This window comes from Medicago truncatula, chromosome 1, assembly GCF_003473485.1.
Source record: "Medicago truncatula cultivar Jemalong A17 chromosome 1, MtrunA17r5.0-ANR, whole genome shotgun sequence".
Classification (NCBI taxonomy): Eukaryota; Viridiplantae; Streptophyta; class Magnoliopsida; order Fabales; family Fabaceae; genus Medicago; species Medicago truncatula.
This window is the reverse complement of record NC_053042.1, coordinates 50,799,964-50,824,563: the sequence shown is the minus strand read 5'-3', so window position 1 is coordinate 50,824,563 and position 24,600 is coordinate 50,799,964. Positions and strand designations below refer to the sequence as shown.

The window sequence follows — 24,600 nt, the reverse complement described above, 5'->3', positions numbered from 1 at the left end:
TTACTCTTGTTATGAACAAATAAATATCCCAAAATTCATGGGAGACACAACGCCGGAGGAAAGTTGAAAAACTTATATGATATGCACAGGAAATCTTGTGAGCTGCCTAACATTTACACTATAGAAAAAGAAATTTCAAACTATGTAGTATAAGTCAAAGAAGACATGTACAGCTATTAAAAATGAAAAAGATAGAAAATAAAATTCTAATCAAACTTAGGATTTAAGTAACATATGATGTTGTCATTGTAAAAATATGTTGTTGTCTTATTATTGAACACGATTATAAAATATGAGTTAGAATCAATTCAAATTAAATACCAAACTTTAATTTAACATCAGATCGCAGTCATATATTAAAAATACTCGATGAGCCTTCCTTCATGCATCCCTAATGAAGGGAACTCATTGTTTTTCTCCTCAATTTATGTTAGTGGCATCTTCGAAAATGAAGATAAACAAAGAGAATTTTCTGCCATGAACTTAAAAATTTATACATTAGACATGGTTTTTTATTTGTCCAAAGTAAGGGTAGTTGTTTACCTCATACTCTCTTCAATTAGCTCCCGCTTTTGACTTAGAATGCAAATTGATATTGAAAGGGGGGAAAGAGACGATCATAGTTCCTATAAGATTTTGTTGGGATAGAAGTTAAATTTGATCGGCCGCCAAAGAGGGACGTAAACCGACGTAATCACTAGCGATGATAAAAGAAAACCTACAAGGGAAAATCTACTCAAGTTATTGTGTATATGAATGTTATCCGCTTGATTAAAAATTTAGATGTATATGATTTGTGTTAATGGATCTAACTTAAATATTGTACGCTAACCATTTGTAGAAATTAAATTCCCAAACTAAATCTATAAGGTTATGAAATAAGAAGGACTAGAACTTTCAGAAAGTGTTCCGAAAAGTTGGTAAAATTATTTTGTAATTGATTTAATATTTGAGATCAGTTCTTGCAAAAAAGAGATAATATTATGTCTTCAATCATTTTTCATTTGGTTTAATTGTACTTTTGACCCTCAAAAGTTAAAATGAGCAATTTTGATCCATCAACTTTGCCCTTTTTTGCATTTATTAATCCCCATGTATGTTTGGTTATCTCACATGAGAATAAGAGGTTTAACCGAAAAATAAAACCACATGTGCGACCATTTACAAAAGCATTTGAGTAAAGATGAGTGTGAAAATGAGAAAAAAGATGAGTGTGAAAATGAGAAAGAATGAAGGTTTGATGTATGATAGAAGGAGGAAGAAGGTTTGGGTGAGTGGTAAAGCGATTTCCTCTTCTTTCTTTTTAAATATGTTAATTTTCACGTTGGCAAACACATGAAAATGACATTACAATTAGCCACGTCATCTTTTTTTTGGCCAAATGTGCATGGAAGACTAGTAAATGCTAAAATGGAGTAAAGTAGAGGGATCACAATAGCCCATTTTAAATATAGGGGCCAAAATCACAATGACAATTATGAAAAAGTAAAAACCGAAATATAAAAAGTTACACTTTTCTTCAAAAAAAAAAAAAGTTACACTTGTACATTATCTAAGGCTAAAATAGTGAAAATGAATCGCATGATTCTCTCAGATTTTGCTAGAAAAATACTAAGTTCATTGAAATTGAAAATTACATTATTGGATACTGTGATTAACATAAAAACTATAATTTTCAATAAATTCTTGATGTATTAAATATTAACCATAGTATTTGCTATTCCAAAAAGAATAGTAGCGAATAAATGGTTAAAATCTGAAAGCCATCCCAAACAATAGTTACTTAAAATGAATGTCACAACTTATGCTACCTATTGTGTTTGTATATTAATGCCTATAGAAGCTTTTATGAGACCTCTGATTCTACTTACCAATTTGAAAGGGACCTTCAGAAATATTTATAACAATACCAATAAATATTTCTGCTTGCAAGAGCAGCTAAAAAAGAGAGCAATACAAGCAGAACATGAACATTTTATTGGGACATCTAATCAGTTGAGGTAGAAATGTTTGATGCAGCTAGTTCTATCTCCTGTTGTTTCTTCAAATAACTCTGAGCAGTTGAATTCACTATCTTCACAAAGAAATTCATAAGCATAAGCCACACCACAGTGTTCCAGATTGAAGCAATTGAGAAATCCCATCTTGTCCCCTGATAATGGATGATAGATGAAATGAAATAATTTTAGGAGAAATGTGCTAAATATTAGAATAAGACTATGAGGGCCATACTCAATTATACAAGCAATTCAACATTCAAATTAGATTAGAAACATTGATAAACATGTTATGTTGTAGTTGATGGTTACCTTTATTTTTGGGGAAACTTGATGAGGTGCTTTCAGATACTTATCTTTAACTGCATGGAGATTAGCAATCACACTAGGCAAAATAGAAGCAAAAGCAGGTATATGACCAAGAACCCAGATAAATTCATTCTCTATCCAATTAAGAAGCTGATTATTGCAAACTGAGATGATAAATACCGTCTGCACCAAGAATATTACATTCAGGGTTAATCAAAAGACAAAAGCATATTTCATATATCGATTATAAACATGCTGAGTTGAACATTTTTTTGGTCCCAAGACTACGAGATACTTTTTTAAAAAAAGTAGTAACTATACCTATTTAAATATTACTCTACTCAGTATACCTATTTAAAAAAAGTGGTCTTATATTTAACAAAAATGGTATTTTTTAAGTCCTCGCCAGTTACAAAGGGCTATAAACACATATTTTACAGACATTTTGTATACTATTACGCTTTTCAAATCTTCATCTAAATTTCCTACTTGACACATTATTTATAGAAATATTAACAGGAGATCCATTTCAGAGTTTGTTCCCTTTATTGCTCCCTCTTCTTTCCACGAGATAATGTAAAGATGACAATGAGTAATACAACATTTTATTGTTGTTGTAATCATTTAGCAACCTCAGCATTACAAAGCAAATCAAAGCAAGTGATCCAGAAAACTAAATTAGTTGGTAGGGGAGGAATAAGATGAGTTTAAACTTATACAAACCTGTATGTGAGTTTTAATAAGAGCCTTCCCAATGAAAGTCGCAAGAAAGAACTTCCAAAATGGAACGCCAAATTGTCCACACATGATACCAGCAAGGTCAAACAGAGGATTTGGTACCTGAAGTGCAAATTTCAGTTAATGGCAGTTTGAATGTTCATGAAGCATATAAAAATGCAGTGGTTTTGGTTAACAATAAAAGCTGTTTTAGTAAATTCAAGTAAAGATGTGCCTTGAACAAAGGAATCACCACTTTGTTTTCTTAATCACAAATTTTATACTGTATAGAGAATAGTATTGAGTCCGGTCACATTAATAAGCAAAAAACAACTTTTTAGGTTCATTTAATAAATAATGTATCTGGCCTATATATAGACTGGATACAGTGGTTATTCAATGAATCATAAAAGTTATTTTTTCTTATAAATTTGCCAGGAGGGAGTACAAGCTTAAATTTAAATGGCACTGTAGTAATATTTCAAGAAATTTTGGCTACAAAAGAAACTGTTATCTATGAATTCAATGAAGAAAAGTTATCATATTACTAAAGAAGAAAGGTACTACTAACCGAAGCAAGCGCCAAAATGGTAAGGAAATTCAAATGATGACAATGTGATAAGAACCAACGCTTGATGCGATTTAAGTAGGTTGTGATGATTCCTTCATTTTCAGTATCCAACTCTTCCATTGCATCCAATTTGCTCCCAGACAAGCGTGCTACACAAATGATTTTATTAGAATCATGTATGAACCAGATCCTAAAGTAATTAACCAAATTATTGAAAAATAAATTATCTAATCACCCGGTACACCGGACGAAATGGACCTCAAAAAAAATAAAAAAGAAGTAGAATGATAAACTTCACAAAGCACATCATCAAAGAAATTTGCCCGTCTTAAGTGATAAGTGCCATTCAGAGGAAAGAATGCAGGTTTTAACAGTTGATTTAAAAACTAGCGGTTGAGATTTTAACACATCGATAGAATGTGATACGTGTGAATGTACTTAATTAGGACCTCAACCATTGATGTTTCGACTAACGGCTATAACCCTACATTTTACCGTGCAGCCCTTGTTTTAGAAGAGACAAACCCTTTATCAAAAGGGAAGTATTGAAATTTGAAAACTAAAAATAAGTGCATAAAATTTGACCATGACTTAACTTGCAGCCAAACATTTTGGTTGCAAAGAAGGTGAACAAGAACATATTCGGTCGAAATATTTATATGCCATAATAATCAGACACGGTTAGCCAAGAAGGATACAAAGATGGATTTCAAATGCAAGATGAATCACATATAGCATATATGCATACTAAAGGAGATATCATTGTAGTTGTGTAAGCCACTGTTTGGAACCATGGCGGGTGGGTGATGGTTGAGAACATGTTGGTTCTGAAACTCCAAACTGTAGCTTCCAGCAAAACCATGGTGACTAGGTATACAGCAACTTTCAAACATTAGGATGCAATTATAATATCATTCCACCTAGTTCTTCACATTTAACATAGGTCAATCATTTACCAATAAAGCTTAAATACTTAAAAATTTCATATCAAAGTCTCAAGACCAGCGGTTTGATTCATTTAAAAGTAATATACAACATGATGCATTAATTTGAGATGACATAAAAATAAGTAAAATGGCACAGGCTTCGAAAAATAAGATGAAAACTTTAAGTTTACATCAAATATTTACTTGGATTAGGCATATATTATAAGCTGGGTTGAGCTTTGGTAAAATTTCAATAGCGGCTATTCTATAATCCTGAAATTTCTTTGTTGCCTAAAACACTAGAGACCTTTCTTTTCTGCCTAAAAAGCATTCAACAAAATGACACAAGTTACGATGCTTCAACACAATCTTAGTAACATGAAATGGAAGTATAAAAACCAGCTAGAACAAATAGAAAATTCACACGGTAAGCATATTTTTCTCAATCGTAATAAAGCCAGATTTTTATATCAATTTGACAACGACTTGGTTAAATTTAGATAAATACATGTCATGCAATATGCTCATTATACCTGCCCTGGATATAAAGTAAGGAGGAAGCTCCCCAATAGCTGTCCCCATACCCCATAAAACAGCTTCCAACTGAACTTGAATCAAAATGATGCTTAGTGGAATCTGTGAACCATGATCTGACTGAAACATCGGTGGCCCGAATTGCGAGCAATCCATATCAAGCCAAGTGGGACCTCTATCTAACTGTATTGTATCATACGGAGCACTCTTCAAATCAACTCGGCCACACTGCATGGCTTTTATCGTAAAGAATGCTATGTGGGGACCCAGGTATAGAACAAAAGTATGCAAACCAGACCCTAAGCCAAAGAAAAAGGAAAAATTTAACAAAAAGAAAACGGAAAAAGATAATAGATAAAAGCACAAAATCAGAACTCATTCAGCTATATAATAAAGATGTTGGAGGGTATAATAAGTATAGTTAATTGGTTACTGCTCATAAGCATGAAAGCGCTGTACTGTAAGCAAGTTTTTTTCTGTAAATCCAAATGACACAAGCAGCCTAAAGACCAACTGTTTTACTAAGTACTGACAAACAAGGAATAACACAATCAAGACAGGAACCCTAAGTCATTTCCGTACATGTCTATTTTTACTTACCAAGACCGATTGAAGATGCAATCCCAAGGGTTATCCACCATAGTCCAAAACGGAAATATTTAAGTAGCTCCTCAAAATGCTGCAGAAAGAACACATATTTTGAGTGTCCTGGTAGTATCTAATCAAAACAAACAAAAGCACTACCTGAAACCCAATATATGAAGATAGTAACTTAAAAGCACAATCATAGGAGTGCTTGTGGGGCTTAAGCTTGTGACAAGTTTTCTACAGTCAATTTCAAATTTGACTAGGTCACATTTGACATTTTTTAGGGTACTCGTGTATGATAGCCAAAAGGAGCCGGAAGTAAATTGTTTACTATGGAACTCTGTGATTCAGGACTATCATACTAAGTTGCTGGTAGAATAAATAAGAATACCTTTTCATGAGGACCTTCAACCGTAATCAGCATTATGCCAAGGGCCCCTACCACAACACTGAGAAGCATAAGCAATCCACCTTTGGCCAACAAATATGTTGCTGTTTTCTTCAAGTATTGAATAATAGCTAATGTGAAGAATTTTAGTGTTTTGAAGGGTTGTGTGGTTAGTGTCAAATTGTCTAGCTCCAATTGGTGCTTTTCAATAAGCCCTGCAAAACAGAGAACTTCTAATCAGCATATATGGGATGCAATAAAAGCTTAATGTAAGTTTTTCCAATCATTAGTCAAAAGGGCACACAGGTCTCTTTTCCCCTTTTTCAAAGGTGAAAGGCTTTAAGAGCCTCGCTTTTATTTAAAACATTCTCTTGAACACTCTTCTCTGATTATCATGGTTCATAAATTTTCGGAAACCGGATTTGATTAGCCAGAACCACTTTTTCTACCCTCTGAATCCCACCCAAATCTAATCTAAAAGAATTCTCTTGTATACCATCATGAAGTCAATTAATATATTCCTGTGATCGTTTCATTTGCCAGGACCATATCAACCATGAACTCCTGCGAGCTCCCTCTCCTGTGTTTTCTATTGTGACCATGGACCACCTACACACTTAGCAGGACAAATATAAACCCCAAGGTTTACCCAAGCAGCAAGCTTAATAATGAGGTTGTGCCATTTCCTAGCAGCAATTTCGCAGATGTTTGGATGCTTAGTTTTGCAATTACCAACAGTTTAAGCAATAAAAAATTGAAAACCTTACCTAGGTTATAAGGCCTTAACATTTTCTACCAAAAACAGAGTCTTAGGAACCAAAATTTCCCTAGAAAGACATCTATCATCCCAACCCAACCACCTCAACTTTGTGACAAAACAGATCAAAAAAATTGATAACACTAATTGTAGAAATCATTCATGAAGGAGGTGATTATGGTGGAGGCTCTAGCAATAGTGGATCTTCATCTACCTCGCAATTACCAACAATTTAAGCAATAAAAGAATAAAATCTAACCTAGTCTATAAGTAATTTCGACCAAAATCATGCAGTCTTCGGACACCAAAAGCTCCCTAGAAAGAATAACCCCTCATCCTAACCCAACCACCTCAACTTTTTGTGACAAAACAGATTAACAATTTTGTTAACCCTAGTTGTCGAATGCATTCGTAAAAGAGATAATTATGGTGAAGGCTCTAGCAATATTGGATCTTCTATTATTTAGGGGGAAACACACAGACCATTTATTTTGCTTTGAATCAATGCAATCATCAATAGGGGCTAAACTCCAGTCTTCCTCCAAGAAAATTTTAAAATTTAATCTCAAAAAATTAAAAAAAAACTTCTCATCAAACATTAGTAAAACATTATATGGCCATTTGTAACCTATAGATTTCTAAATTCATTTTAACTCAAAAATTCTTGTTCTTCAAATGCTCAAATACGAGTACCGGTGAACATGGATGCCTATATGCCAGACAAAAAACCCTCCCCCATTTCAAACCCAAGAGGAAAGAACAGAGTAAGCTGATACATATATGACTTTATGGTTCAAAACAGCGAGTTGTCAAGATTAACTACCCTTCTTCAATTGACACTCCCCAATTTCAAAACAACGACACTTTAAAAATCATTTTCCACAACAGGACAAATACCCTCATATTACACAAACCATGATCACATACTTGCCCCAACAGTACCCTCCAAAACAAAACCATGCTTTCAAATCACTCCAGAAAACTGGAATATGGAAAACCCTCTTCAAGGAAACGGTAAAAACACATAATTTCACAAATTCTAAAAAACAAGTCCATATATTTTCATCAAAATACACAAACCTAGATAATATTCTAACATGAAAATCCATCCCCCAACAGACAACAACTCATATTAACCAAAACATAACATTGTAATACGACATCATGCGACAGAAAGAAAAACTAGATTCAAAGTAGAAAATCAAAATCTATATGAAAATAAAATTAATATTAAAAATATAATCAAAAAATGAACTGAAATGAATCAAATCAAAGAAAATAACATACCTGAGCTAGAAACGTTAGTGTTTCCAGATGAAGAAGCTATTTCTCCAGAACCCATTGTTGTTAATGCACTAAAAATTGAATCTTTACTATTGGATAAGCAATATCTTCGATTTTTCGCTCACTAATTCATCTGGGTTGTTGTTGATTCTACCATTTTTGAAATTCGGCTACAACGCAAGTGAGTCAAAAATGGGGGTGGATAATTTCACCTCAAATTTAACTGACCAATAATAAATTAAAAATGGAGTTTCGTATTGAATTTTTTTTTTTTTTTTTTTGAGATAAGTTTCGTATTGAATTGAATTTAGAGATGAAATGAAACAGAGCTAAATCGGAAAATTTGTTAAGCTATCTCCGACGAGTATATAAACTTTTATTAATATACGTAGATTTAAAAGAAGAAAAAGAAAAGAAAAAGGTGATATTTTGAAAAGATTATTATAGATAAATATTCATTTGATATCAGTCAAAGAAAAATATTGGTATTATTATTAAATGATAGGAAATATTTTAAAGATTTTTTTTTAAGAATTTTAAAGACTTATAGATAACTAGAATAAATAGGCATTTGTTAAAAAAAAAACTAAAATAAATAGAAATACTTGGTCAAAAAAATAAATAGAAAATATAAGAAATAATAAATAGCACTAAATTTTCAACTAATAAAGAATAAATTTTAGATTAAATTCAAATAAAATAAAATAATTTAATACATAACTTAGAGTATACATTTTGCATAAGAAAATAAATAAAAAAGAGGAAAATGGGCCCTAGCTAAGGAGAATACAATAGTAAAAAATTCTTGAAACTTGTATAGTAAAACCTTTAAGAATACTATTTTTAATGCAAAGTTTATATTTTTGTTTTCCTTAATCAGTGATACGGGATAATTGTTAACGTGACCTAAAAAAATATGTGTAATATAATAATATAGAATAAACCGTCAGTTTAGTTTACAAAATATCATTCTTCCACCAATTTGGTTCTTAAACTATTCAAAACAATTGAAAGGTCTCTAAATAATATTATCTTCTATCACTTTGGTTTCCACTAAGGGACTAAATTGATGATAGAAGTATAGTTTAAGGATCTTTTATGATTTTAATAGTTTAAGAACAAAATTAATAAGAGAGTGGTAATTTAGAGACTACATCCAATGTTTATTCAAATAATATATATGAATAAAGTTTATAGTTATTTTGGAGTAAAAGATCAATCACCCTTGAAAATGTAACTTCATGCAATTATCCCTCTAAAATCTATAAAACCTTAAAAAAAAACATGTTTTTATTAAATGTCTATCAAATCGGTCCCTCGATTCATTTTCGTCGTTTGACCTTGTGGCGTGGGCGTTGACTGCATACATGTCACCTCCGCGTGGATTGAAGGTTATGTCACGTCACACAGTGTAAATGATTGACTAATATCTGAAGAAAAAAAAAATGCAAGTTCAACATGAAAGTTGTAGCTTTGTCTTTTATTCATGTGTAACCGATCATTGATTTATATGGAAGTTGTGGTTCTACCTTTAGTTTTCCAAGGCATGTTCGTACGCTTCAATCCGATAAGCTTGTCTCATGTTATGGTATGTAGATTTGGATTCTCTCCATTAAAATTTCTCTCAAGTTTTCTCCGTTCTTAATTTCTACCATTAAAATATATCAGCCACTTTTCTTTATAATTTAATTTTCATTTTATCTCTCATGTTTGATGGTTGAGATGCGCTTTAGAAAAATTGATAGGAATTTAATTGGAGAGAATTTTAATTCATGGTATTCACAATGAGCAACGGTTAATATTCCAATATTTTTAACTTCTTCAAAAAAATAATATTCCAATAATTTTAAAGTATAATCAAAGAAATACATAATAACTCAATTATAACCCAAAATTTTAAGAACATGCTAATAAAATTAAGACCTTTGATCTACAAGCTCTTTGTGTTTGCTCAAAAGCCCCTCAATATAATGGAATGTTTCCAATGACACAAATCTATCGAAATGTATCTTCCTATCAATTTTTTTACTAAAAAATCATCAAAAAATACCTTCCAACCGACCTTTATTGAGGATTGAGCAGCTGGGAGGTCTACAAAGCAACCTTCAAAATCTGGACTTTTTGACCCGGTTGATAATATAAAGACTATAACTCAGGTAGGAAAAGTTTAATTTGTACCCACACATTTGTATTTTCACCCCAAATTACTAAAAATGCTAGTTTTGCCATTTTTGCTATTTAACTTTTTTTACACCTTCAATTTGAATCCTCACTTTCAACCTTTCCGAATTCAACATGTGTTCATCCCAATTGACATTGTTGATATGCAAAAAAAAAAAAAAAAAAAATCTAATTTGTCAAATTTCCTGAAAAACTATAACTAACATTTCCAGAATGCGAATTATCTTCGGAAAAGAATATGAATCCTTCTCGGGGAGGAGATCCTCTCCTGTGACATTCTCATCCACTCCTTTTTTTTTTCCCACAAGGAGTTTCAATTATTTTTTTTAAATAATGAAAGGTGGAGATGTGCACTGGACACCCTCATGTTAAAATCTCAAAGGAGATGATCCTTTCGCATCCTTCATGGTTTGTCTATGCATTTTTCGAACAAATCGTCATTAGATATTTTTTAAATAAAACCGAAAAACATGTGTTATGCGAAAAAACCATTGTAGTTTTTTTTTGAAAGAAAAAAAAAACCATTGTAGTTAAGCTACTTATTTAGTAAAATCTTTTAATTCAATTTCATCTCGGATGAACAATGAAATCAAAGATGTAATCATAGATGCGTGCTGAACCACTAAGATCAGACCAGAACAATGGTAGAAAAACTCCAACAATTCACCTGTGAACCTACGAGAAAAAAAAAATAAGGCATGAGTTTTCCGATGTCTTTTAATAATCGAAAACTTTTCATGATTTTTCTTTAAAGAGTTTTGTGTAAAACATTCAATAGAGGAAATATTATATGACTTTTTAAAAAAAATAAAATTGAATTAGAGCTGTTTGTTTGAGATTTCCGGTTTTCAAAGTCACACCAAAAAAGTTTGATAGTGGATTCCAGTACAAATTTGCATACCGAAAACCTTCAAAAAAAATTGAGAGACAAATGGAAAAAAAATGATGTGTTTAAGTTCATATACAAGGATCCTCCTCCCAAAAAATTATGTGAGGATCCTCTCAACAAGAAAAAAAGTTTATATACAAGAAAAAAATAGGTAATTATTTGGAAATGGGGTGAGAGTATGAATATAAAAGTGTATCCGTAAAGTATAATTTCCATGAGGTAGACTACAGTCCAGACACAAAAAAAAAAATAGAGACTTTCTAAAAGAACACTTATAAACCATACAAATTTTTAAGGATGTATTTCAAATTGGTAATGTTGGAAATTATCTTTTATCGTTTAGTTTTTTTTTTTTTTTTGAGAAAATTGTTATTCTTTAGTTGATTTGCTATTAAATATTTTTAACGAACAAATACACGTTTAATTTTTTTGAGATAAATATACGTTTAATATAAGCTGGTCAGACCTAAATAAAACTCTTAGTAATTTCTTATCCTCCAACACCTCTCCACCGTTTGTGAGGAAAAATGATTGTTCGTTCATTGAAGGTTAATAGGTCTTTACCCCCTTGTAATATAGGTCACTTTTGGTTTTGCTCCCTGTAAAAAAAAATATTAGGATTCCGTCCTTGTAAAACCCCCTAGACCAGCTGACTGTGCATTTTTGCTGATGTGACATGTTGCGTCATCTTTTTCGGATGATGTGGCGCGCTGACTGTATAATTATTTTTACTTTTTATGGGGTACACGTGGCATTTATGATTTTTTTTTTTAAATTTAAAAATTTAAAAAAAAGAAAAAATATTATAAAAAATAAAATAAATTCTGGAAAAATAAAAATATTAATAAAAAAACGAAAATAATTATGGAAAAATAAATAAAAATGAAAAAAATTAATATATATCGAAATTTTCAAAAAAAATTATTAAAAAAAACTGAATTAAATTAAAATTATAAAAAAAATCGAAATTCTATAAAAAAAATTAATATATATCGAAATTCTATTCTTCATGATCTAATGTTATATTTTTTTAATTATGAATATACTTTCCAATATTTTAATTTTCTGTATAAAAAATAAAAAAAAACAAACTTTTTAAATTCGAAAGAAAAAAAAAATTGTAACCAAAAAAAATTCGAAAGAAAAATCTGAACTTTCATTTTTAATTCTATTCTTATTAGATTCATAAATTTTGAAATATTTTAAGTTGCTGAATTTTTTATTTTTTTATAAAATAAAACTTCTTAATTTCGAAAAAAAAAATATGAATTTTTTTTGTTTTTCCAGAATTTTCAATTTTTCCTCTATTGAAAATAATATGGAAATATGAATTTTTTGAAATATATTAATTTTTCCAGATTTTATTTTATAAAATTTTCTTTATTTTTTTCATTTTACCAGAATTTTTTTTACTAAATTTTTTCATTATTTTTCATTTACCAGATTTTTATTAATTTTTTCATAATTATTTTTCGTTTTTTTAATCATTTTTATTAATGTTTTTATTTTTCTAGAATTTATTTCATTTTTTATAATATTTTTTCGTTTTTTTTTAAATTTTTTAAGAATTTTTTTAATTTTTTTTTTAAAAATCATTAATGCCATGTGTACCCAATAAAAAATATATATATATACAGTCAACGTGCCACGTCATCCAAAAAAGGTGACGCAACATGCCACATCAGCAAAAATGCACAGTCAGCTGGTCTAGCGGGGTTTTCCAAAACAAAAAAAAATTTAAAAGGACCGAAACCAAAAAAAATAAAATTACAGGGGTGCAAAATCAAAAGTGACCTATATTACAGGGGGGTAAAGGTCTATTAACCCTTCATTGAATTGTGAAATACAAAGAATGATACTTATTTATAGTAAAGTATATAAGTAATTAGAGCTGTCTTGCATTGCAAGTAGCCTCTACTAAGCAAGCCCTAATTACACTAAAACATTATTGAAACTTAAGCATAAAGTATAAACCTTCTAACATTCCCTCCCCTAAACTGAACATTCTCATAAATCAGTTTACAAGCAATCTATCTTGAATCAAATGAGTCTTCCACTATACCAAGCTCAGTTCTTAACTTGCATAAAGCTTCAAGTTTCAGTGGCTTTGTCATAATGTCAGCCAATTGATCTTGTGAGTTGCAGTGCTTCAGTTCCATAATTCCATCTTTAACTAAGTCTCTTAAGAAATGAAACCTCACATCTATATGCTTGCATCTCCCATGCATAACTGGATTCTTAGATAGCTTTATTGATGAGCTATTGTCACACTAGATGATCGTTGCTCTCTTCTGTTCTTCATTAAGATGATGCAAGATTCTTCTAATCCAGATTCCTTGACATGAGCATGAAGCTGCTGCTAAATACTCTGCTTCAGTAGTAGAAAGAGTAACTATAGGCTGCTTTTTAGATGACCAGGCTATTGCTCCATCACCAACCATAAACACATAACTTGATGTGTTTTTCCTATCATCAACATCTCATGCATAATCTGAATCTGACCATCCAGTCAACATTACTTCCTCTCATTTCTTATACAATATTCCATAGCTTGCAGTTCCTTTCAAGGTACCTTAGGATTCTTTTAATAGCAGACAAATGCATTTCAGTGGGTCTTTCCATGTATCTAGCAACTAGACACACTGAATATGCAAGATCTGGTTTGGTGGCAAGCAAGTACATTAAGCATCCAACTATTTGTTTATACTTGCTGGCATCTGTTGCTTTAGCATTCTCATCTTTTACCAGTTTGCTTCTAGTCACTATGGGATTGCACACCATGTTGCATTTTTCCATGCCAAATCTCTCTAAAATTTCAGTAGAGTATTTATGTTGATTGATGAAGATCCCTTCATTACATTGTTTAACTTCTACTCCAAGAAAGTATCTCCTTTTTCCTAAATCAGTCATGGCAAAGTTTCTTTGCATTGAGTGTTTAAATGAATTAAACATCTCAGAATCATCTCCAGTGTAGATAAGTTCATCAACATATAAACTAACTATAAGCATTGTACCTTCAGTTATTCTTCACAAATAGAGTGTGTTCATGAGAGCATTTCTCAAAGTTTTCCTGAACAAAGTAAGCTTATATCCTGCTATACCATGCTCTAGGTGCCTGTCTTAATCCATACAGAGCCTTCTTGAGTTTATACACCTTGCTTGCATCCCTTTTCTGATAGCCTAGTGGTTGTTCAACATATACATCTTCAATCAATTCTCTATGTAGAAATGCACTTTTTACATCCAGTTATAATTATGCCTAATATCATATATCAATATTGGAGGATGCCATGACATCTAGGGATCTCTACATAGATCCGCCCCTGTGCACCAACATGATATGATAAATTTAACTTATTACTAATCATATTTTATAATTCTAATCGTTAGTTTTTGATGGCTTAGCAACCTGATAATATAAAGCATCACAAGGGACTGATTTTTATTTCTCAAAGGAAGCTCTTCTACTCCCACCCTCAGCACTTTTGAAACGATTTTATTCCAATTTTTTTTTGAAGGATTTTTTATTCCAAATATTATTATGTTTGAAACAATTCTCTTTGGAACAGATCTATTCCACATATACGATATACTTTTTCGGCATTTCTTGTGCTTCTTCAATTTTTCAAACCATTCAATTTCTTTGTTTTTATTTTTTTTTTATTTTTTTATGAATCAGAGAATTTCTTTGTTTTTTTATGAACGAGAATTTCTTTCTATTCTTTCTATAATTTTTGTGTTTCGATTATGTTCTTAATCTCTACTTACAATCCTAATTTTTCTGCTTTGATTTTCCTAATTTTACAAGGCTTTTCCTAATTTCTTTTTTGAAGGACCTAATTTCTTCGATTTCTTCGATTTTAATATATGTATTTGTTTATATGATAATTTTGTCATTTACAATATAATATATATTTTATCATGATACTCTCAGAGAATTTACCAAACATATGATAAGATAAAATAATGATATCATGATTTTTATCATGTGTGCACCAAATATATGATAGAATAAGTGACTAAGTGGCTATCATGTTAACATTATTCTATACTTATCCAATAATTTATCATATCATATCTCCATCATATCTGGTCTATCAACCGACCCTAATTAATTATCAATTACTTTTTTTTAAGAGGAATAAACTTATAACATTTCATTAATCAAAATGTGTTCAATACATTCTGGTATATTAACCAGAATCTGGAAACTAGCTGATGATGAGGCCGACTTAGCTAATTCATGGGCAACCTTATTCGTTTGTCTTCGAATAAACTCCACACTAGAGTTTTCATAAAATAAATTGAAAAGAGTTTTACATCTGTGTATAATGCTACCAAACTCTGTAGCATCATGTTGTGCAGATAAGAAGCTGTCAACAACTCTTTTCGCATCAAGCTCAAAATCAATAGGTCCAAGTTGAAGAAGACGAACCCATTCTAAAGCAGATAGTAAACCAAGAGCTTCTCCCACATGAACATCACAAAAAGGACTAATCCATTCCGACATTGGTAGGATTTGTACATTGGGGCAAGGGTGACCCATTTGTGGTCCCCCCGCTTTTCCACTCTACGCCAAATAGACATTGGTGTTACATATCAAGTGGCCAAATTTATAGATTTGATATCTATATTATTGCATATTTGATTCCCTAAAAAAAAAATTATTGCATATTTGATATTATCAATACAAAATTTGGAGTTAACATTTTTCGTAATTTTATTTTTAGGAGAATATTTTTTGTTCCTATAAATATATCAATTTTTGTTTTAATTCTTCTAAAAAAAATCGCTTTTGATTTAAAAAAAAAAAATTCCATCACCATTTTCTCAATTTTTTTTAAAAAACCTTAGAATATAATAATATCCTCTCCAAACAAATTAGATTGATTTTAATAAACCATAAATTAAATATGAATTTGTAATGCCAAAAAATAGAAAATTTATTCTAAACATTTCATAAAAAAAAAAAAAAAAATCATTAAAAAACATGCCAACAATTCACGGTGACGGCATCCAAAGACTTTTTATTCAAATTTGCACATATAGAAGAAAACCTTAATAAGTCTCTGTAAGCATAACTCAGTTGACAGGGACATGCATTGTTATATGCAGGGGTCGGAGTTCGAACCCCGGATAACCACTTAGGATCCGTTTGTATTGGATTTTTTAAAAAAGAATCTATTTTTTTCCTTAAAAAAATCAATTTTTTCAATTTTTAAGTGTTTCTTTAAGATTTTTAGAGAAATCATTTTATCAAAAAAAATCTATTTTGACCATAAAATGAAAAGTCATTAGAATTAGTTTTTCTCAAAATCTATTTTTTTAAAACTACAATAAACACATTCTTATTCACTTTAAAAAAAGGTGAATTCTATCATCGGATATGTTAAATAATTCCATGTGCACCGCATGGTCAAGCATCGTTGGCATTGGCCATGAATGTCAATAATGATTGAGGTGTTTTTAAACTCTGCATCTTACGTATTGTTGTTACTTAAGTTTCTACTTTGTACTTGTCTTTTTGAAGGGTTCAACCTTGCATTGTCATAAAAGTTAGGACGGGCGATTAAAAACAGCATTTTATTCTTGCTTTCAATTTTATTTTATTTTTCCTGACATAATGTTTAGATTATGTTAAAATATACATTTCCCCCCTCTTATTTAAAATATATTAGAAAATATTTCACTCCACTTTCTTGAGAGAAACTTGAATTACATTCCTAAGTAGGGATGACAAAAAAATCCGCGGATAAAATCCGCCACGGACACGGAGCGGATACCTTAATGGATATCCATGGATAAAATAAGCGGATTTTTTTACTACCCGTTAATTAATGGATAGGAATACATATTTAATGGTATCAGCACCCGCGGATATCCATACCCGCTATTAAATCGAGTAAATTAAATAAATAATCTTAATACCATTCAACTTCCTAAGAAAAAACCCTCGTATTGTGAGTGTTATTAGTTATTACGCTCTTTTAATAGGAAGTGAAAATAGTTGGGATTGTTGACCCAAGAACTTTGTTTTTGTTGAATATGATGGAGTTTTACTTATGCTTTTGTTAAATCAAAGAACTTTATTTTTATTAAATGTAAGAGACTTTATTTATGTTTTTGTTGAGTCAATGATTTTTGTTGTTGTTGTAATGTATGTATATTATGTTTTGCTAAAATGAAAAGAAAATGCATGTGAAGAACCTTTGTTTCTAAATTTTAGCTAAAAAAAAATTTAAAAAAATTATTTTATTTTTATAAATGTTATCCATGGATATCTGTACAAACCCGCGGATACCTCAAAATCCGCGGATTACCCGCTAAACGAATATCCGCGCGGATATAGATAAGATATGGATTTCATATTTATCCAACGGAGCGGACACGAATATCACACTATCCGCATCCATGGATATCTATTTACATCCTTAATTTCCAACCTCTCTTATGTTAAAATCTACGCTTTAGTCCCTCAATATTTTTTATTTATTTCTAATAATCTAACAAAAAATAATCTAACACACTTTAAAGAAAAATAGTGTTGCTGGTTCATTTTAATATAATCAAATTTTAAATACATATCTTTCTTTATTTTTTATTCACAATTTCATTAAATTATAGTTTTAAACTCACACACACGCGCGCACACATATATACATTGATGCATAAAAAACATATTCATGTTTCCTGAAGTGAGGATGTGACATTAGCATTCAAAGAAACAATAACTCGTTATAAACACGAATTGAGAAGACATGAACGTCGATTACGTCAACGTGTTGATCTCATTCTCGCTTTGCTCTCTCTTTCACACACACATTCTCGCTATCAGAGAGTGGAAACACACTCTCTCATAGGTTCTCTCGCACAAACAAGAAGAATTGAGAGTCACACACACATGATCAGTCGTTGAGTTAGAAAATATGACACGAGGTTAGAATTTTCTAGTTGATCCATTTATTTAAACATGTCGGCTCAAAACTATTTTTAAACAATTTTTTTTAAAATATTATTAATAGTCGGGCCTAAGTCCAGTGGGTCAAGCCGACACATGTAAAATACAAGCTAAGTGGAATAGTCCAAACAATATGATCACTTTGTGTCGTTTTTAGAGTCTAGTTTATGATAAAACATAGGCACAATGAGCTGACCCACTTTAATAGCTATGCTCGTAGATTTCATGCAATGAAGCTAGTTTTATAGATGTGTCAACAAACACATCTATTTGAGACGTATCAGACACTAAATATGAGTATTTGTCTATGTTGGCGGCGTTTAGGGTAGGAGATGTGAATAAGTCTCCTACTGTAGGAGACTTAACTTCTTTTTTTTTTTTTTTTTTTTGCAAAATTGATGTCAACCATTGGATGTACTTGAAATTTTTTGAAGACCATGGTATTATCATACTCTTTCAACACTACATTCTTTTTACATTCCATCATCATTCTCTCTCCCCCTCCATGTTTCTTTTTGATTACCCGCCCACCAGGGCCACCAACAGCAGCCTTTCATGGTTTTTTAATTCATCCTTTCTCTGTCAAACACGCTGATCTTCAACAGATTTCTCTGTCAACTGTTGACACCGATCTTCTTCTTCCATGTATTTGGACCCAAAATGAAAAAAAAAATAACAATCAATTGTTAGATCTGTTTTCTGCAAAGCATTCACATTCTTCTCTTTCTCTGTCATTATAATTGCTGAAAGCTTAAAATCGTTGAGAGGAACAAAGGGGTGAACTGAACAATATTTGGATATAATAATAATAATAATAATCAATATTCATTCTAAGATCTAAAGAACTATGAGTTCCTTCATCACCTTATGACCATACTGTTCTTCCTTCTCAAATTCACCCTCTTGAATTGTAGGAAGATATCCCATTAGAGTATAAGCATGTGTTTGTTTTTGTTGTCTTTAGAAATTATTTTGAGTAATAAGCATCCAAATCTAGTGATGTTTGTTACTGTGATGAAACACTGTTACAATGCGGTGGTACCACGGTAGAGAGAGATAAAGAAAACGCAGAGAGAGAAAAACAAAGGGGTGAACTGAACAACAAATTTAAAAAAATATGGTGTAAAACATCCATGATAGTTAAGATGAACCTTCATAATCTAATGGTTGCCATTCATTTTACAAAAAAAAATAAAAAAAAAAATCAAGTCTCCTACCGTAGCCTTTGCCCTATGTTAGAATTAGAACATTGATTTGTCATGTTGCGATAGTTTAATCCATTAGAGAGAAATATGTGAATGAGATAATAAAACATTATAAAAAGTTATAGGAAAAAGACAAATTATTCTATTAAAAATAACAAATTTATATATTTTATTGATATTTAATTGCCAATAATCTTAAAGCAACATAAAAAGAAATAGAGTAGCGTTTTCTTTTGTTAGTTAAATAGATTAATGATTGGAACTCACACATTTTAATATAAAGAAGTGGAAAATTTAAAGTTTGAACCCCGTATAATATTGTCATTGTAGTTTTTACAAACTGAAATGCACATATTTTCCATCAAAGATATATTTATGACTTTAGTCAGATTATATATATAGACTGTATATTTTTTTTTTTGGAAAGAATATAGACTGTATATTTAGAGAGACTAATCCCTCAAAAAAAATAATTTAGAGAGACTAATCGATGACTGATTTTTTTTTCTTTGGTACAAAGAGGATTTTTGAGAAAATGGTACAAAGAGGATTGATGACCGATTTATTAGCTGAATATGGTTTGATTCTTGAGCCTAATTCCATTTTTTTTAGTTCGTCCTTCCCTTTTTTTTTTGAGGGAAGTTTGTCCTTCCTTTTGTTTCTACTACTTTGTTGATAGAATCTACATATATTTTTATATATTTTCATGAGAAATATTTTTATACAACTATTTTATTATAACTTTTGAACAACTTTTTATCTCATATTCACATTATATTTTTTATTCTTTCTTTTTCTCTATTGTTTTTGACGAATAAAAAAGAGATAAATAAAATTATATAAAAAATTATCACAAAATAGTTTTACACATATCATCCTCTATTTCCATATACTTCTTTTTGTTCATAACTAGTTACAAACCCGTGCTTCGCACGGGTTGAATAACGTAACTTTTTAAAAATTTCGCTTCGAAGGAGAAATATTATAAATTACGGAAAAATGTTGTCCTTTATAAATGTAAAAATCAAAGCTGCATAAACCAAAATTTTGCAACACAGAGCCTAAAGCACTACATAAAAAATAACATAATAACTATTGTAATCTCTTATTCCTTAAAGTTAACCCGAACGCAAAATTTTGCCCTAGATTTAACCTAACTTCTTTGCCTAATTTTACTGTATTAACCCTATTTAATTTAATCAAAATGTTAACGTTAATTGTTAGGGAAATCAAAATAAACAAATAGCTCCTAATTTTTCTCCTTAATTTTACTAAAAAAATTATATTAACCCTAGATTTAATTTATGCAAAATGTCATCTCTTATTTATAAACGTTAACCCGTGACGCAATATTAACCCTAGATTTAACCTAATTTTTTTGTGTGACTTTACTATATTAACCCTAGATTTAATTTATGCAAAATGTCATCTCTTATTTTTAAATGTTAACCCGTGACGCAATATTAACCCTAGATTTAACCTAATTTTTTCGTGTGACTTTACTATATTAACCCTAGATTTAATTTATGCAAAATGTCATCTCTTATTTCTAAATGTTAATCTGTGACGCAATATTAACCCTAGAGTTAACCTATTTTTTCGTGTGACTTTACTATATTAACCCTAGATTTAATTTATGCAAAATGTCATCTCTAATTTTAAACTGATTTTTCCCTCCACACTTTTGCATTTAATGTTTATCTAAAGTAAAATAAAATGATGTTCCCAATTATGTGCTGTTTTTTTGAAAGGAATAACCGTTAACCTGTCTCGCTATACTTAATATAATCTCTTACTTATAAATGTTAACCCGTCTTACTATACTTAACCTATTTTATTTCTTAAAGTTAACCCGAACGCAAAATTTTGCCCTAGATTTAACATAACTTCTTTGCTTAATTTTACTGTATTAACCCTATTTAATTTAATCAAAATGTTAACGTTAATTGTTAGGGAAATCAATATAAACAAATCGCTCCTAATTTTTCTCTTTAATTTTAGGCTTAATACATCATTTGATCCATTAACTTATTTTTGGTTTTCAATTAGGTCCCCTAACTATAAAGTGTCTCAATTTGGTGTCATAAATCTTATGCCGTTTACTATTTTGGTCCTCTCCGTTAGTATTTTGAAAAATCTGTTAACTTCTTTCCATGTGTCACTTAAGATTGATGATGAACGGTTGGATTTATAAAGCACACATGGCATACCGTGGACTCACAACATATGATAACTTTTATTGTCATCTTCTTCCCTCTTAATCTTCATATAACCTTAAAAAAAAAATCCAATTTTTTTCCTTTACAAAATTCATCATTAACAATCCCGACGCATAATCCAATTTTCTTATCGTATTTAATTTTTTCTCTCTTCATTTTTCATTATTCAAAGTTTGCGATTTTTTTTCATTGGATCTGAAAATTCCGATCACTGGTAACTCGATCTGCCACCACGAAAAACGGATTTTGTTGTAACATTATCGAAAATTAAAAATTTGTAACCTTAACTTATTAATTTATTAACCTAATTTTTTTGTTCAATTTTGAATCCAAAACCTATTTTTTTTTTTTGTAAAATAATAACCTTAGATAATCACGGCATAAAAAAAATTATTCGAAAGAAAAGATGTTAAAACGACGGAACATTGTGATTCATCATAAAATATGTATGGGCTGATTTAGAGATCATATAATCAGTTTATGAGATTAGGAATTGACATAATATTTAGGATGAAAACAATTGGAACCAAAAAGGAACCAATGATGTGTGAATTATGATTACATATTATCCAAAATTATAAAAAAGAGTGTTGTTGTTGTAGAGTTACCAAATTTTTATTTGGGAACGACTTGAACGTGCATATTTTTAGGTGGCTTCTCTAGATAAAAAATTAGCTTATCACCTACCTCTAACATATGTTCTCGGCAAAAGTTGAACCATTGACCGCCTAAGTATTTTTCGTAACTTGCTATCTTTGCCGTTATCAAGCGACACTTATACCTTTTTTGAGTTTGTTTGTCGATGAGTTTGATTTTTTTCCCTATTCCTTTTAGAAATGTCCTTGATATCTCATTTGGGAAGTGCTAGGTACAAAACAAATTGTTGTGTTAATTAGATGTTATATATATATATAAGTACATTTCTAAAACATTTACCAAAACATTATAAAGATTTGTTGTAGGAAAAGAACATGTTCTATTTTGTTCAAGAGATTAGGAAAACAATAATTAACTTGATACTAATTGGAATCAATGAAGGAACCAACAATGTGTAGATTAACGTTACATAATAGTTAGGTTTATAAAAAAGACTGCAAGTGTCATAGACTAACCTAAACATGATTTTTGCCAATATTTACATCAGACAAAATGAAAAGAATAAATGGCATCCCAAAGTCAAGATAGTTTACGATTACGGTCCAAAGCGATGCGTCAAAATAGTACAAGTGATAAAAAGATAATACAATTTCTTAAAAACAAAGATAATACAATTTCTTTAAAAAAAAGATAAAATTAAATGGAACCTCCTTAAAAAATTAAATGGAACGGTTGAAAAAAATAAAGTTAAATGGAAGAAAAAAACATATTGAAATATAATATTAAATAATAAAGAAAAGGTTCCCAGCGTGAGTTGAAAAGAGGTGTTTGTGAAATAAATTTTCGAGAAGTAGTTTTTTAAAGTAATATTCAACAGCTTCTGGTCAAAGCTCATTCAATTCAATTTTATGCGTTCAAAAAATGTTTTTTTTTAGTAAGTACTTAATCGATATTGTGTTTGACCTAACTTCTCCTTAAAAATGTAGAGAAGTTTGAAAAAAATCGGGTCAAACGATACCATAATCTCCCACAACGGAAATGTAGAAGCAACTGAATTTGGGAGAAAAAATTGAAAAATAGTTAAAAATATAAAAATTGGAAAATAATTAAAAGTTATTAAAAATAAAAAAATTAGAAAATAATTAAAAAAATTAGTTAGGGGCAAAAATGGAAATTCATAGGTCAACCTTAAAAAAAAACCTCAACCAATTAGTAATTTACCAAATTGCCCCTTATAGGGGCAAAATGGTAAATTCAATGGACATTACCTTTTATATAAGTATATAGATAGATAAAGGGTCTGTTTGGTTAACCCAAAAAAGAGCTTTTAGCTTTTACCTTATAGCTTATAAGCTCGTTTGACAAAAAAAGCTCTGTTTGGTAACACTTTTTCACCATGAGCTTATAGCTTATTTCATGAGCTTATAAGCTATTTTTCAGAAGCTATTCTAAGTAGCGTTTGAGCTTATAGCTTATCACTTTTTCTTCTAATTTTACCCTTATTATTTCATTTAAATTGTATTTTTATCCATTATAATTTTTATAATAAGCTACGTAATAAAGACTACTATCTCTTTATTCCAATTTTTGTATATATATCAGCTGGCCTTTTTTTTTTTTTTTTTTTTATTTTTTTAAATATATACCTTCGTTTTTTTTACGAAACAAAATACTATTATTCTATTAGTGTTATTTTTTTTTTGAGGTAAATGTTATTTTCTTTATTCTCTGTTATTAGTGCTACCTTTTTTTTTTTTTTTTTTTTTTATAAAGTGGAAACACTTAAATGATAATAAATATAAGATAAAATTTTAGTGAATAAAATTTAATTTAATTTATAATACATAGGATATATTAAATTAATAAATTTAAAGTATTTTTTTAAAGAAAAATTAGTTTACAAAATTACAAATACTTAAATTAATGATATAATTTTTATTATGAATTAAGAATATCCTTTATGTCATTTTACATTTATCAGTTAGTTGAACCGCTATTTTTACCAAACACTTCAGTTAGTGTATCAGCTAAAAGCTATCAGTTAGCTTATCAGCTATAAGCTATCAGCTAGCTTATCAGCTATCCGCTGTTTTTACCAAGTAGAGTCAAAAATGGGGCAAAGATGTGGGCAACGTGTTACATGTGTGTTTCACCAAAATAAAAATAAGAATGTTACAGGTGTATTTAATTTAAATAAATTTGTTAATATAAAACAATGTAAATAATTCTGCAATTTGCAATCTAACAACTGCTGTCATGTGATAAATGGGCCATGTTGGAATCAGATTCTTTGATTGTTCAAAAGATAAAGATATCATTGTCATCTACGTGAGTCTCGCCTCCCATGTCCCAAGTATATTTTTATTTTTCTATTAAAAAAACGTATATTTTTAATTTCTCTTTCAAAGAAGAAAAAAATATTTCCTGTTCCTCTCACCGCATTTTTCACATTTCTTAAAAAAAAATTGTTAATGTAATTA

The 24,600-nt window shown here is 30.0% G+C and overlaps 2 protein-coding genes across 2 annotated transcripts; both read right to left on the bottom strand.

The window, feature by feature from the left end:
• Positions 1–1,713: 1,713 nt before the first annotated feature.
• Positions 1,714–8,455, bottom strand: LOC11411674 (vacuole membrane protein KMS1). The gene is made up of 8 exons (XM_003592363.4): positions 8,075–8,455; positions 6,034–6,245; positions 5,655–5,733; positions 5,054–5,353; positions 3,595–3,743; positions 3,030–3,146; positions 2,310–2,489; positions 1,714–2,152 (listed from the first exon to the last, which is right to left on the bottom strand). Exons 1-8 carry the CDS (start codon positions 8,127–8,129, stop codon positions 1,988–1,990), a joined length of 1,257 nt encoding a protein of 418 aa, XP_003592411.1. The 5' UTR covers positions 8,130–8,455; the 3' UTR covers positions 1,714–1,987.
• Positions 8,456–13,411: 4,956 nt separating this feature from the next.
• Positions 13,412–15,651, bottom strand: LOC112418666 (uncharacterized mitochondrial protein AtMg00810-like). The gene is made up of 3 exons (XM_024775130.1): positions 15,324–15,651; positions 13,714–14,155; positions 13,412–13,607 (listed from the first exon to the last, which is right to left on the bottom strand). Exons 1-3 carry the CDS (start codon positions 15,649–15,651, stop codon positions 13,412–13,414), a joined length of 966 nt encoding a protein of 321 aa, XP_024630898.1.
• Positions 15,652–24,600: the final 8,949 nt, after the last annotated feature.